This window comes from Anomalospiza imberbis, chromosome Z (assembly GCF_031753505.1).
Source record: "Anomalospiza imberbis isolate Cuckoo-Finch-1a 21T00152 chromosome Z, ASM3175350v1, whole genome shotgun sequence".
Classification (NCBI taxonomy): Eukaryota; Metazoa; Chordata; class Aves; order Passeriformes; family Viduidae; genus Anomalospiza; species Anomalospiza imberbis.
In genome coordinates this window covers 29,182,368-29,201,316 of record NC_089721.1, presented here as the reverse complement: position 1 = coordinate 29,201,316, position 18,949 = coordinate 29,182,368, and the positions used below count along the sequence as shown (strand labels likewise).

Sequence of the window (18,949 nt, the reverse complement as noted above, 5' to 3'; positions counted from 1 at the left end):
GTGACACCTGGCCCCCAGCCCCGGTGGTTGTTTGGAGCTGGGAACCACGAGACAGCCCTTCGATCCCAGGAGCCGCAGAGAAGCTGGTCCTATGTGGGTTCCGACGTTACCGGTACTGCAGGAGGAAGCGTTAAAGAAAGCAACACAGAGCATAAACAAGCGCAGTTGCCTCGGTCTCCGTGTGGGTGGGGCCGGGGCCGGGGCCGGGCGGGGCGCGGAGAGGCAGGGGAGGGACGCTGGGCGCGGCCGCGGCGCCACGGAGGGCCGGGCCAGCAGGACCCGCGTGTGGGTGCCGGGCGGGGACCCGCAGCCCAGGGCAGGAGCCGAGTCCGCCTCGGGGCCGCGCCCGCCGGGGAGGTGGCCGGTCTCCGTGCCTGTCCCTGGGCTGCTCCGCACCTGGTGCTGTGGGCGTACCGCGAGCGGTCCCGAAGCGGGTGGCGGCGCAGGCTGGTCTGGAGCATCGCTCTTCCCGGGCGCCGTACCCTGCGGAGCCTCGCAGTATTACTCCAGCAGCCGCCGTATCGTCGGGCAGGTGCTGCACTGAAGGGTAGGGAGACGCATCTGTTGTGCCTCTCTCCTTTTTTTCCTTCTTTCCTCCCCCATCTCTTTTTTCTTTCCTTACCCCTTTCCCTCTCTCCCCTTCCCTCCCCTTCGATACTCTCTCTCCCCCCCGCCCCTCCCCGCCCCCACTTCCCCTCTCTTCTCTCCTTTTTGGTTCCAGTTATGTCCTTTTTCTTCTTTCGTTCCCCTGTTCTTCTCATTTCCCTTTTCCCCTTTTTCCCCTGCTTTTTCCCTGCCAGACCTCCTTTCTTCTTAGTTTGTTTCATTTCCCCACTCTCTGTCTTCCGACCCTCCGTTCGCCTTTTCCGCGGCAGTGCATGCAGGGAACCCCGGGTAGGCTGTTGCTCCCCGGGCTGGATGTTCGCTTGGTGGGAAATCTGCTAGCCATAACAGGGTTTAGGGTTCATGATGCTCCTGAGGTGTTGCAGTTGTAGATTGTGCCGCTTTTTTCCTATCTCTCTCTCTCTCTTTAACTCAGTGTAACTGGGAAAACCCTGAAAAAAGTTCTTTTGGGTCAGAATTTTAAAAAAAGCTAGTTAGAAGAATGTAAATAGGGTTTTTTTTTTGTGGCCCAGGTTGGGTGAGAGGAATGAAAAAGAAGGCTGACAGGAGACTCAGTTATGCTCTGGCAGTTTGCCTTCTTTCAGCGTTACTCAGAAAAGTGGACTTTGTGGGAAAGAGGAGGAGTGGCAGCAGGAGGGAATTGCCATTTTGGAGTTTGCTATTTTAAATTTAATTTTTAATGGAATATGAAGTATTTGACCACAGAGCTGGCAAGAATGTGAGTCAAATGGTAGTGAGAGAAGAGGGGACAAGTCTAGCTTTTCTGTCTTTGAACTTGAAAATTTTTGTGAAAAACAGTGCAGTATTTGTAGCTCAAGTTGGAGATCACTTAGATTGCTTTTGAGAGTAGGTCTATACAAAAGAAAGTATTTTCTCCTTAATGATTAGCTATTCTGCCTAAAGTGTATACCAGTTACCAGCATAATGTCTTTCCTATAATAATCTGAATTATTTGGGGTAATACTCACTTCCTGAGGTCAGAAGAGCCAAAAGTTGCTAAAAAACCTGATGAATACCTTTGCCAAGTGTGTTTTTTTTCTAACATAGACCAAATGCAAGGCAAACATACAAGCTAAAGATTTACAGTCTATTTGCTGAAAATACTATGTTTACTGAGTAAAATCCTGCTCTCCAGTTTTGTTTCCACATTAGAAACCCCGCTGCTAGTCTTATTAAAAGAGTTAATTTCATTTTTAAAAATAATTCCTCTCAGTTTTGCTTTGGATTTCAACATAATTTAAAAGTTCTCCCTTTACTCTGGTTCATAAGCTCCTGAAACTGAAAACACCTAACTATCAACATAGAATTCTGTCTCAGAAAAGGCGAAAAAATGTAGTGCCACAAAAATGTATCCTATCCAGTAGTACAAGGGAAGTAACTTTCAGTGTTAGGTACACTTCATACACCACTTTTTGCAATGTGCAGCATTATTATACATAGAATAACTGTGGTGCTGTTAGAGGAACTTAATAAAACAAACAGAAACCTCATCTTGGAAAACTGTGATAGAATATCTCAGGAAGTTCACTGATGATTCTTTAGCTTACTGATGAGCTATAACTGTAGGTATGGCTTTAAAATGCTGGCTTCTCCATAGGGCTTAAGAAAATCTCAGAATATTTTCTATGTTGTGCTTGAAGAGGGATCCCAGTACTCAAAAATTTGACAGCTTCTTCCTTCTGCCTTCTTTCTGTTTTAATAGATTACCTTTCCTGCCAGTGTGTCCCATTATGAAATACAGCATTGTCACAAGGCAGCAGTGAGCAAAATTTTTTATGTGGGCATGAGGAGTGCAGCAGCTACTCTCTTCCTGACGATTATAGGTCCTACTTTGGAATATTGTGAAAAAAACAGGTGTGTATTTTACCTTGAAGTAGACAAAGTGTACAAATTACCTTGAGGAACACCGGGCAGTTCTACTGCATGTTAAATTGGCCAACATTAGCTTAAAGATTTAATTATTTTTTGTTCTGTGATTTCTACTTTCAGTGTTAGTAGCCTTAAGGTAAAACCCATCTTTTTGTCCATACTAAGAGTCACAGGCTTCTTTTGGTAGAAACTGGTCACTGAATAACTTTGCCATAACATTTTCATCTTAGTTGAAATTCCTTACTGTTAGCTTTATCTGTGGGGCCTCTAAGGACGGACGGGATTGGAAATAGTAATAAGGTTTTGAACTGTTCTGCAGAGGTTTACGTGATACAGTAGTATAAGAGAGTACTAGAAAGGCTAGTAAAACTGAATGGTTTTTCAATTTACAATCTACACAGTGTATGTTCATGTGAGTGTTATTAATTTTCTGAAACAGAAATATTTTAGTGTTAGATTCCTAACAATTGAATATAATATCTTCAAATAACCAGGAAGTTTGAATTTATTTTTTTCTTTTTTTTTTAGCTCTGAAAAAACAGTTGTTTACTTTTAGCTACTCTCAGTATTTAATTTCAATATAGTGATGGATGTAGCAGTACTAGTCACTTGTGGAGTTTTGTTTAAAGCTGTCTTCCAAGATGACATAGGACTATAAATGTGTTGGGTTTTTTTTCTGTAAAAAGAGAGTGTATTTTCCCTTTTTATTGTTTTCCTGAGCACCTCTGAAGGAAAAGCATCTACTCCTACAGAGTGTTGTCAGTTGCAGACAACTGTGCCCACATGAAACCCTGCTGCATGAGATTTCAGAATTATGGGTCCCATAAAGGCTTATGGTAAGCCAACTATGCAGCTTATGACCAGTTCTCGTTTTCACTAAGACCCAAGACTCAACACTAACTAACAGAACAAATATGAGTTCTTGGATTTATTTACAGGCATATCTACTTTCAAGATTGTGCTACTTGGTGTCATGGGAAGCAGAGTAAATGACTTCTGTGCCTGGCAGATCTCTGCAGTCCACGAAGTCTGTCTTTGTGTTTATGCATATTTGTGTTTATACAAGCTGCTTACTGCTTTGAAAATCACTTCCTCATCAGAATGAATGTTCCTTATAACTGAATCTGAATGGAAGCATAGTAATTGCAGTAACTACAGCATGCTTTGAAGCATTCTAGATACGTTAGGACTTCCCAGCAAATCCATCTTCGTCGCCCCACTGGCTGGAGAGCTCCCCAGAGGCCATCTGGTTGGATCTTTTGTTGCACCCCTCCTGGTCCAATGTTTGAGTGCCAGAGATGGGAGTGGGGTTGCTCCTTCCACCAGCAGCACATCGTGGTGTTGGAGCAGTGGTGCGGTGAAGCTGCAGAGGTTGTGCTGTGCCAATGGCCAGAGGCTGGTGTCCTGGCTGCTGGAGTAGTGGTGCCCTGCTGGCTGTGCATCCTCACAAGCATCCTCATTTGTAGGACCAGCAACTCCAGTCCAACCTGTCTGCACAAAACCTCCATGCTAGCTCTGGTCTCCCTCCAAGCTCTGGTATACTGTTGTAAAAGTGTTTTGTCTGGAGGGTTTTTTTCCTTTGTTTTGGAGATTTTGGGCGTTTTTTGTTTTGAAGACCTAGGTTTCTCTTGGAATTTTGTGTTTGCTAGAAATCAAGCTGAAATTACCTTGGTTTTGTTTAGTCATACCATACAGTTTGTAGACAGCAATAAAGAATAATTTTGGCAGGAAAGAGGGAAGTGGGCAGCTAACCCAGCCTTTGTACTAAATAACTCCCCCAACTACCAGCAACGGCTGTGAGTTTCCCCTTTCAACGATGACTGCTTCAAAAATACATATTTTGACTTGAGAAGAAAGCAGTAAAAAAAATAGGAAGTGGGTCAGGTATGTCAATTCTGCAACTGAATTTCATTTGAGAGCGAGAGGAAGGCTGCCAAATGAAGCATTTCCTCCATAGCTTTGCAAACCTTCCTCCACCTCTGCCACAGTGCAAAGTACTGCCTCTGACAAGATAATTCTCTAGCATTAAGGCTGTGCAGAACTAAAGCTTTAGTGATGTTAAAAAAGCTTAACTGAATGCAATCTGAAACTATATTAATGAGTGTTCTATGCTCAGTAAGTGAATTAGGTGTATTATTAGATGAAAGGCAACAAATCTTACCCTGTAAAGATCTGATTTTGTGAATGGGATATGATCAGATTTTAGGACTTTGAAATTGTGAGCATAAATAAATAGTAACTTATTGTTAAAATTGGTCCAAGGAAGCAGTGTGCCAGTGAGAGAAATTTACAGGGAAAAAAAATTCACATAAAGATAAGAGCCATATTAATGTGTGTTTGCAGATCTCTCATTTTGGTATCATGAAAATGCCATGTCTGATTATTCTGAGCTTTGAACAATAGAGGAATTGCACCCAGCTGGGTATACAAAGTCTTTCTGAATGGGATTCTTTATCCTACACTCAACTAAGTTTTATTCTAAAATGGGAGCAGGAAAGACTTCTTAGCAAGCTTTATTCTTTGAAAATTTTAGGAGGTGAAGACTGCCATGGTCACTTTCAATTAAGACCGTCTCCCTCTGTTGAGACAGTGATGGGTTGGTAATCTTGAGTGTGTGTTATTTCTCAAAGCTATAAAATGCTTCTCAGTGCTCCTATAAAAAGTAAGAATAGGATAAAATAATAGTGCTTACAGCCTAAAGAAAGGATTCCAATGTCTATCAGCTAAAGTATCACAAATATAACTGTATTTGAAGTACACTTTAAGTTCTAGAAATGTCTTAATTTTTAAGTTGGTAGGCAGAATACAGTAATTGAAGGTTAAGCAGTATCACAGGCTTCATCCTATGAAAATATATATGCAATGGACACTATCACGTATTTAGTCTCCTTCCTTTGTTAATTTAATATGTGATGAATATTATTTTTGGAGGATTAGATCTACTAGTGAAAACAAGCAGGACATCGAGTACAAAAGTGTGTGATAAGTTACAAAGCGTGTTAAAACATGTTCTAAATTATGTTGCTGCATTCAATGTCACATTGCAGATTGAAAGAATTCTGGAATTTTCTTTTTATTTTTTTTTAATTTAGAGTGTAAGACCTCATTGTTGAAATTTCCCTCTGCGTGCTCTCCACTGTAATTACAAAGTACATGTCAGTGTAAATAAAACGTTCATATAATGCTGTTAGTGACAAATATGTCTACTTTGTGGTCTCTGCCTGCTGTTGGCTTGAAATACAAAATATTTGACTATAATACTTCCTGATTCTCATAGCTGTGCTAGACATTTGTGCAGTGTTCCACACCTTCCTCCCACCTGCTGCTTCCCTCAGTCAGTTTGCAGTGCCATGGGCAAAGTGGTGGACCCAACGTGTAGTGCATCCCAGGCAGCATTACTAAGGAAAAACTCTGTGATGCCATGCCTCAGTTTCCTGAATGCACCTGTTCTAAGATCTGCCAGTAGCAGCTTAAGAGCCACAGTTTAGGGATTAAAACTTAAAATGATCCTGGGGTAGCTTAAAGAAAATAGAAGGGAAAAGGAAATTCTTATGCTGAACAACCTATAGCAAAACAAAGCAGTGGACACGATACACACTTATTTTTCTTAAACAGAGTTTCTTTCCAGTTAAAAAAGTTATTCTGAGGCACTGTCTTTTTTTCTTGAAAGTAGTAAAAATGTAAGAAGCCTTGTATCTCACAAATACTTTGTATTTCATAAACTTAAAGATTCACATTTTGGAAGTCATTCTCTGTAAACTGTGGTCTTTTGCATTTAGAGACTGGTTTGAAATTCAAACCTGCACTAAATTATTAGGCAGTGAATTTGTGATTAGAAGTGGCATCTGAGTAGCAGTGTAAGTTATTAAAGGATATCCTATTCTTGATCAATTTACCTGCATGAGATAGGTGTGTCTTTTTTTTTAAAGTACTATCTGCGATACAGTACTAGGGTGCCGTTTTCTCAACAGCTACCGCTGTAGCTGCTGCACAACTGGAGGGATTCTGTTCACAGAGTACTTAAACAGAAAAAAGGTGCTTAAAGACTAACAGAACTAACAAACAAAAATTATCTAGTGCTTGTGCAGTAAAGTGGAAAATAAAATTGGCTAGAAATCTTGTAACAATCCAGCATTGCAGCATACCTCCATATAAAAATAATAAGAACAAGTGTGTTTAAAGGTGGTAATGCAACACTGCTGTGCACTTAGATTAGTGCACTTGCAGTGACTTGATACAAACCAGCTTGAGATACAGGTCGTAAGTATTGCCTCTTACTTTATAAACCTATTTCAGCAATTCAGTGACAGTTTTTCTCCCAACTCTGAAAACTGAGATGCCCTGTTGTAATAACTCTTTTTCCTTGCCCTTCTCATCAGCTCTTCCCTGATGGTATTTCTAAACTCATCTGAAGGATGTTGAAGAGACTGTCTCACATAAAGATCTTGAAGGGCTGCAGGGACTTCTTTGCCAGTGAGAACTAAAGCATGACTGCCATCCAGGAAGTGAGTGGTAAGTTTAATGATAAAGAAATCTATGTCAACCCTGAAGTGGGTATTAAACATTCTTGTCAAGCTCTAAAGCATGAATTAAGAAGAAATACCTGCCTCTCAGTAGTGTATCCGACTTAAATTTTGTTTTAGATGCAACTGAATCGCCTCTATTTTCTTACTGAACTTCGGTTTGTAGTGTTAGTACTGTGGAAGTTTCATGAAAATTGTATGCTTCTCCCAGTGTTTTTCTATTAAAAAATTATTTGTTAATTTTTAATTTTCAACAGACTATTTTTTTCTGAGCTATTCAGCTTTTTACTGCCACTAAATATGAATGTAATTATTAATCACTATTTTTTAAAGAAACCTTTTAGTCTAAGAATGACTATCATATTCCATTTTGTTTTAGGATTTTTCCTTCCATTTCCCTGAAAAATTTGCCAAAATCCTGAGAAACAAATGTTTTTTGGAAGTTGTTGAAGCTCTTATGAATAGAGAAGAAGATTTTTTTTTTTTTAGCCCTGTAAAGCTACCTGGTATTTGAAATGCTGAAGAGGAAATTACGGTTTTGCCACAACTCGCGCTTCAGGCTTTTCTTGGGTCTAACTCTCATTTTAGTAATCATTTCAGTTTTGAAAGTTAACCAGAAAGATGACTTCCTAAATCGGAGACATCTGGAGCTAACAAAAGAAGATCCTATTAGCAATGTTAACTGCACCAAGATTATTGAGGGGGATATAGAAGAAATACAAAAGGTACAGCTTGAGGCATTATCAGTGTCATTTAAGAAACGCCCCAGACTAACAACAGATGATTATATTAACATGACTGCAGACTGTGCCTCCTTCATCAAGACTAGGAAATACATTATGGAACCTCTCAGTAATGAAGAAGCAGAATTTCCAGTTGCTTACTCAATAGTGGTTTATCACAAAATTGAGATGCTTGATAGACTTCTAAGATCAATCTACACTCCACAGAATTTTTACTGCATTCATGTAGACAAAAAGTCTCCAGAATCCTTTTTTGCTGCTGTGAAGGGAATAGTCTCATGTTTTGATAATGTCTTTATTTCCAGCCAGTTAGAGAGTGTGGTATATGCTTCATGGAGCAGAGTGCAGGCAGACATTAACTGCATGAAAGATCTCCACAGAAGAAGTTCAAACTGGAAATACCTAATAAACCTATGTGGTATGGACTTTCCTATAAAGACCAACCAGGAAATAGTAGAGAAATTAAAAGCCCTTAAGGGTGAAAACAGCTTGGAAACAGAAAAAATGCCTGTTTATAAAGAAGTAAGGTGGAAGAAACACCATGAGATTATTGATGGTAAAATAAAGAACACAGGCATAGACAAACAACTACCACCTCTCAGTACTCCAGTTTTTTCTGGCAGTGCCTATTTTGTAGTTAGCAGGAACTTTGTAGAATATGTACTAGAAAACAGCAAAATACTTAAGTTCATTGAGTGGGCGAAAGATACTTACAGCCCAGATGAGTACCTGTGGGCAACAATTCAGAGAATCCCTGAAGTCCCAGGCGCATTTTCTTCCAGTGACAAGTACGACGTTTCTGACATGAATGCACTGGCCAGGTTTGTCAAATGGCAGTACTTCGAAGGTGATGTGTCCAAAGGTGCCCCCTACCCACCATGCAGTGGAGTTCACATTCGTTCTGTCTGTGTTTTTGGAGTAGGAGACTTGAACTGGATGCTACGAAACCACCACTTATTTGCTAATAAGTTTGACACTGATGTTGACCCTTTTGCAGTGAAATGCTTGGAAGAGTATTTGCGGCACAAAGCTCTGTATCTGCAAAGGAACTGAAATGTGTGCTCTTGTTAGGAAACATAGCTACAAATATTCTACTGCGACTTACTTTAACATGTTACAGCAATCGTGGTGATGCTGATAATGGGTGCAATGATTCCCACCATGTTGGTGTGGTGGTGCTCACGCCCCGGCCCCGCCTTGTCCACGGACAAAGGGCAGAAAAGACATGTCTTGAGAATGCCTTGAGGCACACTGAGGTTTGGAGCTTTAGGTACAAAATCAGACAGCAGTTTTTGGAAAGCCAGCTATTTGGAGTATTTATTGTCTAGAAGTTATAATTAATGGACTTGCTTTGGCTAAACTGTTTTAAGGCACAGAAAATGCATGTTGTTCGTGGTTATTCTCAATTTTTTTCCCATGAATGTAATGCTAGCTGGAAGAGAAAGATGAAGGAGTGGGGTAAAAAGCAGCTGGACTGCACTTCATACTGAATACTAAAAGATCTCAGGAATATAACATTAGAAATTATCTAAAAGCTATGCAAAAGGGGATATGCAAAGCCAGCTGTTACCATTTTACTTAGATCTGTTTGCTGCAGTTCTGTTACATGTAATTCTTAATCCTTCTGAAAATTTTGTCTTCAGCATGGAGTATTAAAGAATTCAAATCTTTTGTATTCTTAAAGCACTCTGATATTGTGATATAAAGTTTATACACTAGTTTGTAATTACATCTTCTCAGGGAAACTTCAGTTTTGTGCCTGATGAGATTTAGACTTGTAATTTTACATTTCTTACTTTATGGGGACTTTTGCTTTTGTATCCAAAAGAGCTGAAGTTTCTCAAAACTTAAAGAACTGAAGTAGTGTCTAAATATTACTGATGGAACTGCTGGTTTCTGCTTTCTGTCAAGCTCAACTTGCATTCCAGATTATTTTAACACTCAGTACGGAAAAAATAAAATTATTTTTTTAAACAATATTGTCTCTTCCTACAATTTAAGCTTCCTCTGAAAATACCACAAATAATTCCTAATGATGAAGGCAGAAGATATTTTTGCTATAGTTTTCCATACATGACTGAAGCTGCAGCTTACATAAGCCCTGCCTTACCTCCATATGATCATTTGTGCTTGTTTAGGTTTAACTTGTTCATCTGATTTTAATTCCAATTAGGCCATTGCTTAGTTTAGCTGCTGCAGTGTAGCACAGAAGCTTGGGGATGAAAGAAGAGGACACTCTGAGTGATGATATTATTTCCTTCTATGTCAATTCAGCTTTGTCATGCATAGTTACTGCCAGCTGTCTCGTTCCTGAGAAGGCAGTGGAATTCATAACAAGTATTAGCAAATGGCAAAACAGACTAAATGTTTTTATTTGTGAACTGTTGCTGTAATTGCAGCATGTGTTTCTTACAAAGGCAGCTTGTTCTGAAGTTTCTCCTACTTAGACATTAACATAAAGGACTGCTTACCGTTGGTCATGCAAACAGCTAGGGAGGCAAGTAGTCTAATCTGAAGTGGAGCCTGTTTTTGCCAACCTCTGCCTTCAGAACCACCTGAAAGTTGTTCAGGGAGTCTTCAGAGATTTTCACATTAACAGGTAATTAAAGCATGTGAACGAAAGCAGTTGAGGGAAATACCCCGAAGGCAGTTGAGGGAAATACCCCGTCTTCCCCACCCTCTGCACAAGCTACAACAGACTTCACTGCGTATAGTACTGGGAATTTCCAGGAAGTCATTTTTAGCAGAAAGCAGTTTTTAAGAATTTTCACCTCAAGACAATCTACATGAGTATCTTCTATGATACCAAAACTGCTAGTTCAAAAAGACCGAAAAAATGATGGTAAAAAATAAAATATTCTGTGCAGTGGATGGACTGCTGACTCAATTGCTTGAAATCTACTTGTCAGTTAAAGCATCTTTACCCTACCTCTTCCAGCCTGCTTTGTACTTAGTCATTTGTGTAATACCCTGTCTGTATTTCTGTTGTTAATAGTACTGCTGCTATGGGTAGCAAAGATGCTGCTTGATTAGATGCTTCAAATATTACTGCTTAGAAAGAGTCAAGAGAGATCCTGTGTATGCTCACTGTATCTTCTGTACAGAAGGAAATGTAAGAGAGTATACCTATTTAGGATACGTTTGCCATAAGGAAGAATTTCTTCTGGGAAAAGTGAACTACAAAACAACCCTCCAAAACCCTCTCTAAAACTGACTAGAGAACAGTCACCTTGCTCTGTTAGAATTTAAATGCCCAAGTCACATACCCAGACTACATCAGCCTTCTCACCATGATCCTGTCATCCTTTGGGCAGCTAGGAGGGAAACTGGTTTGCATTCTGCCTACTGAATAATCTTTTTTTTTCTTTTCTTTCTTTCTTTTCAATTTTTTTCTGTGATTTAAAGCTGGTTCAATTTCTCAGTTCAGCTGACCACCATTGCTGGGAAACAAGGAGTAGCCACTGAAATCGTTGGTGAAGTACCATGTATACCACTCAAAGTCCCCTAACATCATTTAATTTTCCATAGTAGAACTTTCTAAAAGAGCTCAGTGCCTTGAAGTCACTGCACTAGTTCAGTCCCCACTTAACACATAAGCATTTTGAGTGGCATTAATAATAGTAACAACAACAGTTTACTTGGTTTACTGATGATAACTGTGGTAACAAAGTATCATGTAACACTAAGGATCACCAGGCTGAAAGCCTTTAGGATCAAAGGGTGGTTTGATCAAAGAAACCTAATACTTGTGCTTTTATCTCTTGCCTGCCTGAAGTTTGGTTTGACAAGGGAGGGTGTGTTTGGCTCTTGCTCCTTCCTATCGAGCACAAGAAAAAATGACAGAAAACCTACAACACTGCAGTTTTAATCAAGGTCACCAGTCAGATCATCATTACTTGGTGCATTTTCAAGCAATCTGACAATTAAAAATTGACCTAGGTCATAATATGAATGCAGTACAAGATGAAAATAAAAGAGGTCATCTGGTTCAACATACATGTACTATGCTGATCAGGAGGATTTAATCCCTCCAGATTCAACACTGTTGCCAGCTCTGAATTCAGCAGCAGTCATTAAAAGTAATAAACATGATTTAATATAATTACTGCTGCAATACTTCACTTTTTAAATTTCAATCTTCTTTTATTGAAACTGATAGTGGTGATTTTCTTTTAGTCATGGAATAACTAGGAGAGCTAATATTGTAGGGAGTACCTCTTCAGTGAACTTAAATAAGGAAAATTTTGTAACGTAAAATGGCTTCCAAATTCCAGCTAGCAATGCCATTGTTAGCTTAGTGTTTCAATAATCTAGGTAAGTTTTCAAATTATCTTCTTTTCAATGGATCAATTCAATGCATTTTAATGCTCTAGACTACAGTGTGATAAATTAACAGTAACCTGCTTTTGACAGACAACAGCCTTCCAGGTGCTTAACACACGTGAAAAGCAATAGCCTTCAGATTATATTTTTTTATTTGAAATCAAGCCAGCAGACTTTTAACAGATGTACTTACTCAGTTTTTAGGAATCTAACTAATCTGATCTTTTAAGTTATTTCAAGATGTTACTGTATCTTTCTGGAATATGCATCCTAATTCTTCTGTTTTATAGAAGAAATGAGTTGGTTTTGCATACATTCTTTGCATACAGATAATAGTTTGGATTTTTTTTTCTTCTTGGTTCTCCCTTCCTCCCCCACCCCATCCTTTTATTTTCACCTTTTTTTTTTATCCCCTTCCCTTTTTTGGATCTGACAGCTCTACATACAGATGTCTGCGCTTGCATCATTGTCTGCCTTTTTTGCCATGCCTTATATACAGTATCTTCAAAGCGGGAAATATTCTGCTCAGTACCCTCTTTTAAATACTCTGCCTCTCAAATTGAGCTTTGCTGTTGGAGTCTTGAACATGGTTGCAATCTTCTAGGATCTGCCAGTATTTGTTTTATTTTGTCTGTTTTCTGTATCTATAATAGAGCTTGACAAGAAAATGTTAAGAACACAACCAAATCCTTGAAGTAAAACAGTATAATTAAAAAATAAATTGTTTTCTTTAAAAAATCTGAAGTTTTTGAAGTTTCCTAAGAAAATAACTAAGTTGTGTAAAAGATAAAAAAATTCTGCTAAGAACATGTCAGGATGGGCCTTGAGCAGATGCCATCTTTTAAAATCCATGTCACCTACTCCAAGACAGGATGATGGAACTTTTTCTGACAGATACAGATCTAGCTATATTTTTAAAAAAGTACTTCCTTTGGACTTGGAAGCGTAGCCTTCTGGGAGATCTAGTCACATACAACTAACGGTGTTTCATTCTGTATCATGAAAACATTAATCTTGCATATCTTCTTTTTTTTTTTTTTATTTTTCAGGCACATGACCCCCTTAATTCTCTCATTTAAACAAGTAATATTTCAGGAATCTTTTAGCAGAAAATGTTTAATTAATAAAATCGTCAGTATCTTTGATGAATTTAGTTTGTCTACAATCAAAAGCCTTTATCACTTTTCCTTTCAGACAAGTTGCCTTTGGTACGCATGGGGGTATGGTCGTAAGGCTTCAAAGTGTAATTTATTGACTGATGTGAGATAGGGAAAGTGAAAATTGTGGCTTAGCATCAACAGTTACGAGTGAGTCTTTAGTATATCGGGCAAGAGCTGTGTGAGTTGCATTAGTGATGCTGGAAATAGAGATTCCCCAGTGTTGATGTGAAATCATGTTAGTATGGAAAATGTACTGGAAGAGTGCACATGACATGTCTGTAGGTAATGCTCATAGTCTCATTTAACAACAGACTGTTGTTAATTAAATATGTTGCTTTCACCAGGCAGTTAAATCTTGATTACCCCTTTGAACCACTAGATTATTAGGATAATTTTGTAATACCTACAAGCAGGAATTTAAGTGCTGTTGACCTTAATTTTGAGTTAGTCCAAGCCACCCTTTAAGCCTTTTCAAGTTCTGCAAAAATAGCAAACGTGTTTTTAACAACATACCAGGCGGTGATGTTATGTACATGGCATGTCTTTGTTGGGCATGCAGAACAAGAAAGTGCTCTTAAGAGTTAACGTATGATAAACCTTGTAAGCCTTGCATCCTGGCACATTCAATCCCTGTTCCTACAGGGGCCCCCAAGAGCAGTGGGGATTTGCTTTTACACCAAAGCAAACCCAGGTGAACCTAAATTGTGGGAGTGAGACCAAAAGCATTTATTCTTTCTGCTGTGCCTGTGGCACTGTAGCACTGAGCAGCTGCTGCCTGTGAGATATATAAATCCTCAACGAGACAGCAATGAGAGGGCAATGAAAAAATAAATATCCAGACTACACAATTAATTTATATCTTCTTCAAGCACTTCTAAAAGAAGGCAAAATACAAGTACCACACATACTTTTCCATCCCTCTCTTCTTCCCTCCCCACTAAATTTAATTCAAATAGCTGCTATTCCAGGAAATGCTACAAACAAAATATTTCACTGAGATAATGTCCCTGCTCCCTAGTGCAACAGACGGGTTGAGAGCTCTTGTTCTCTTCAAATTACTAAAATCAGAAGGGCCAAAGAGAACCTTCACTTTGTTTTCACAGCAATTACTCAAAGCATTTTCCTTTGCTAGTTTTTAAACATTTCTGCCTGCTTGTGTAACTAAGGGCACATAGAAAGAGGTCTGTTCTTCCAGTCTCAGTATCTCCAGTCTCATGGGCTTTCTCCTTCCTTAAAACACAAGACTTATCCCACCCCTGCCTCCTTGGTTCAGAGTTTCCTACCTTCTTTGCTCCTCCTAGCAGGATCTGTGAAGAGAAGGCACATATGAAAGAAACACTGAGAAACCTTCTAAACATTACTGGCCAAGGTATGAAGTTTCAGAGAAACTATTTTCAGATTAATTAGATCTAGCATGTGAGGGGTGACTGTTTCTCAACTTAGTAGCTATATTTTAGCTTAATTTTTTAGTAAATTCTGTGTCTCAAACCCTCTTAAGAATAATTGCTTTTGCATATCTGCCTTTTATTTGGCAAACTACATTTTGCTAGGGTTTTATTTTTGAAATCACATTGTTTTTACCTATCAATGTATCAAAATCTGCAGTCAATACAGAGAACTTGACCTTTGAAGGCTGAATTTTTACTAGTAGCCTGAAGAATCTTCAGAAAATTCTAAATCTGCCAGACTGGCAGTGCGGCCATGTAATTCATGTACTTCAGTTAATTTGGATGAAACTTGGAGAACACAAATCTATTTCCATCAGCTGAGCATCTTTCTAGCATTAAAATAGTCACACGTGGAAAATTTTTAAATGTGGGAAAATCCTCCACAAAGCTACTTTCACCATCCTAAGATGAACGACACAGACTGGAACAGTCTCTCAAAAAATTGGAAGTATGCTAAGAGCAGAAAACACTGAAAAGAAAGTGACAGTCAGAGCAGAACAGAATGACAATGAGAATATCAGAACAATTCACATAGCTCTTTCTGAGATGCTACAGTCACCAGTTGCTTTACAGCCAGTGGAGGTTAAAAAAGCGTATTTTAACCAGCTGCTCGAGGGAGGGCAGTGATTTAGTGACAGATGATGAGGTACTTGGTGACTTTCAAGTGAGCTGTCAACCTACCCATGCCTGTGAGCCCAGCTGGTCTGCACCCACGGGTGCTGAGGACGCTATCCAGTATCCTCAAAAGGCTGTATTCCTTCAGCTCTGATTAATCATAAAGACTGGAGAAGGCCTCAGACAGCCAAGGCAAAACAAACATTGCACCCATCTAAAGGAAGGGCAGATGGAACAATCTGAGGAACTACAGGCTGAATGTCTCATTTTCAGCCCCTGGGGAAAGCATCTGTGAAGCAAGAACCCTTAAGCAAGTACAAGCACACAAGGCAGAAGATGGAGACTGGCTAAGTGATACCTCATCTGATGGATGATCATCTGTTGCAAAATAATTGGGTTTGTGGATGAAGTGAGAGCAGTAGATGATTCCTGCCTGGTTGTATGTGAGTAAGACTTCAGCAGACACTGTGAGGAAAGGCAGCAAGCTGGACTGGAAGAGGGCAGCTTCAAGGTGTCTGCACTGCCTACAAGGAGGTTACTGGCAGCTAGGATTTTTTGACAATAATTGCCACAAGTAGAAACAGGAGAATTTTCAGCTAGAGAGAGCAGGCCTCAGGAATTTCCATGGCAGGGGAACTAAACACTGGGACAGGCTACCTGGAGCGGTTGTACCATCTCTGTCCTTCATGAACTTCAAACCCCAGTGACACAAAGCCCTGAGCAACCATGTCTGATCCCACAGCTAAGTCTGTTTTGGGCAGGGGGTTGAGTTTGGAGACCTGCTGCACTCCACATAATTCCATATAACTGTTTTCCTATATTCTTTCAATAGTTATACAGTTACAAAACTACTCTAGAGAAGTAAGAGCTTAAGAAAAATATTTCTAGAGTCAGATAATCCATTACTTATGAACCAAATGTTTTAAATAATATGTAATACCAGAGGTTTGCTGCAGCTCATTTTCCCATATTGCACATATCCACTTTGTCACCCCACCAAGTATCAGTCCCCACAAAGTCCCAGCATATTGCTTTTCACCTGTTGTCTTATTTTTAACTCAGTATTCCTTTCACAAGAATACTGTCATATCAGTCTGGGATTAAATTTGGTCAAATGATTGCTTACATGAATGACATTTTCACTCTGAGAGGGCCTGGGTGCTTGCTACATGTAATGTGATGGTATTTCCCCATTACTGGCAGTCACATTTCAGAAGCTCACATAGCCCAGATGAAGCTGGGAATAGCAGGGGTTTTTTTGAACAATGAAAACACTTAGCACTTTCTGGTTCTGTTGTGACCACCATCTGGCTTTGCTCACACCACCAAATGAAGTCACAAACTAATCCATTTGTGAGATACAACAGTGGGATGATAGGAAATACTTCCTCACTTTTTCTTGGAGTGCAGTTAAAAGGAAAATGAGTCTGCACTTGTACAAATCTCACTTTGGACACGAAGAAGAATCTGCACAAGCAAGTCAATCTTCCATAAATGTCTCTAAGAAGGTATTTGGTTTTTGGTTACTTAAATATTGTTTAGTAGCTATAATGATGAAGTTGCTACTTCATCAAAGTAGCTGTGATAATGAACTACAGGAAAGCAATTCTATTTCGTGTAATTATTTTCATGTGTACTCCATCTTGCTCCAGAAGGTCTGTATATCTGGACTTGTATGGTACTTCTATAAACAACTGCAAGAAAGGTTAGATACTTGCTTGTGTAGTTCACCATCTCTTTGGACTGAAGCTGATACACAAAATAGCTTAGACTGAGAAACCGCATTATAGAGACCTTTGATGGGAACGTACTATCTGATACATAGTCTAACAATCCCAAGGAAAATCTTCTCTTAAAGTTTGTATATCAGAATATATCAGCAGTGGTATTATTATTTATATAAATGTGTTGGAGCTATAGTAGTATAAATGGCTTTGGCAGAAGGCAGTATTTGGTTAATGTGCTACTCTCTTTAACTGCTGGGTAAAAAAATGAAAAATAACTCTACCAAAATTATTTCAGTTTCTGCTGAGTGCTCTGTGTCATTTGTTGGCAAAGGTAATGGAAGGAAAAATATCAGCAACAAAAAGTGACCATGAAATGGTTTTTTAACATTAACAGCATTGGCTCAAATTTTCTTTCCCATATTTGGTACTGCCAAAACTGTAGGAAAGGACTATGAAACAATTCATATTTCATGCTGCTAGCCTAGGCCAGTTCTTAAAAAGATATGAAAGCACCTAATGTGGTACACTGAATAGTATGTTCAAAATTCCATCCATGCCCAACCACACCTCAAGTTAGAGGCATCTTGTTTCCATCATCATCTAATCTTTGATCTTTGATCCTTCATCTGTGCATTTACACATCTCCCATCTGGCTTAACCTATAGTGCACAGCCCAGCAACTGATCAGTTTTAAAGTCTGCACAAAGACATATGCCGTAAGTACACTCAGAAGGCTTTCCTTTTCTTCCCCTCCCTGTGTGAGAACAGCACACACACTCATTTTTTGTAAGAATGAGAAATACATGTCGCTGTCTACACAAGAATTTGATCTCTTCTCTGAAGAAGTGAGTTCTATAATTCCAAGTGGGTTAAAGACAAACCCTTCTCCATACTCTACACTGCCTTTGCCAGCCCCATGCAGTTGTTAATTTCCTGTGCTGGCTGTTCAAGAGGTTTATGTAGCTTTGTGCGTGATCTCAGATAGGGAATTAGGCACAGAATGCCAACATCTCTTTGGGAAAACATTTTAAATGCAGCCCAGTGTGTACATCTTCACTGATGTTTGCAGATCTCTGTGCAGATACTGCATGGTATTTACCCTTTGTAACTGCTAAGGAGGAAGTGTCACTGTGCTTGTCTGACACCACATTCCTTTTATCTTTCTCTGAGGTTGTGGTACAAACCAGTCAGTATCAGAGGCCCACTGCTAAGCTGGAAGGGTGGCTCAGAGTGATGGCAAGTCTCAAGAACTGACATCTGAAGAATGCCAGGCAGGAGAAGTCAAGAAAATGCAACAAAGCAATGGAAATTACCGGAGCCTGGACCCTGCATAGTTTCAGAAAGGAAAGTTTATCAACTTCAAAAGGCTTATGCAAATAAACCTCAGCTGGAGAAAGAAAACAACCTTCACTACCCTGCCTTTTAAACATCTCTAGTTACCAGATAGAAGATTCTCTACTTTAAAAAGGGCAAAATAAAAATGGTAGAATAATTTTTCAGACTTGATGTTAACTTAAAATCTGCAAAAAAAAAAAGGATTAGGCTGTTGGATAAAACACTCTCAAATAACACTTAAGTATATGTCAAGAGGCCTTTGGCACTTCTCCTCACGGAATTTATTCCAGTGCTGCAGTTCAATAAGCAAATCCTGGTTTCAGAGCTGCTCAGTCCACATTATCACATTATTTCTGCCATGAGGGAGTCCAGCTGCTGGGCAGATTTGGGACACTGCTGTGATCTAATTCCTGTTGCTCTACAGTGTATTTTATGAAGGTTCACACAGTACATTTTTTGTTAGACAGAGAACATCAGCAGAGGCTTGCAAAACACAGTAACTTCTAGGGAAATTATCTGCATTACCTTAGACACCAAAAAATATCTTAAAAATAAGCTGTGAAAAGCAGAACAAGTGATGAG

General features: G+C 39.3%; 1 protein-coding gene and 1 long non-coding RNA gene across 2 annotated transcripts; both read left to right on the top strand.

The window, feature by feature from the left end:
- Positions 1-308: 308 nt before the first annotated feature.
- On the top strand, positions 309-18,524 carry LOC137465466 (uncharacterized). The gene is made up of 3 exons (XR_010994659.1): positions 309-532; positions 6,873-7,005; positions 18,203-18,524. It is a non-coding gene; the product is annotated as an uncharacterized lncRNA (long non-coding RNA).
- On the top strand, positions 7,461-8,855 carry GCNT1 (glucosaminyl (N-acetyl) transferase 1). Its single transcript, XM_068177532.1, has one exon. It carries the CDS (start codon positions 7,532-7,534, stop codon positions 8,810-8,812), a length of 1,281 nt encoding a protein of 426 aa, XP_068033633.1. The 5' UTR covers positions 7,461-7,531; the 3' UTR covers positions 8,813-8,855.
- Positions 18,525-18,949: the final 425 nt, after the last annotated feature.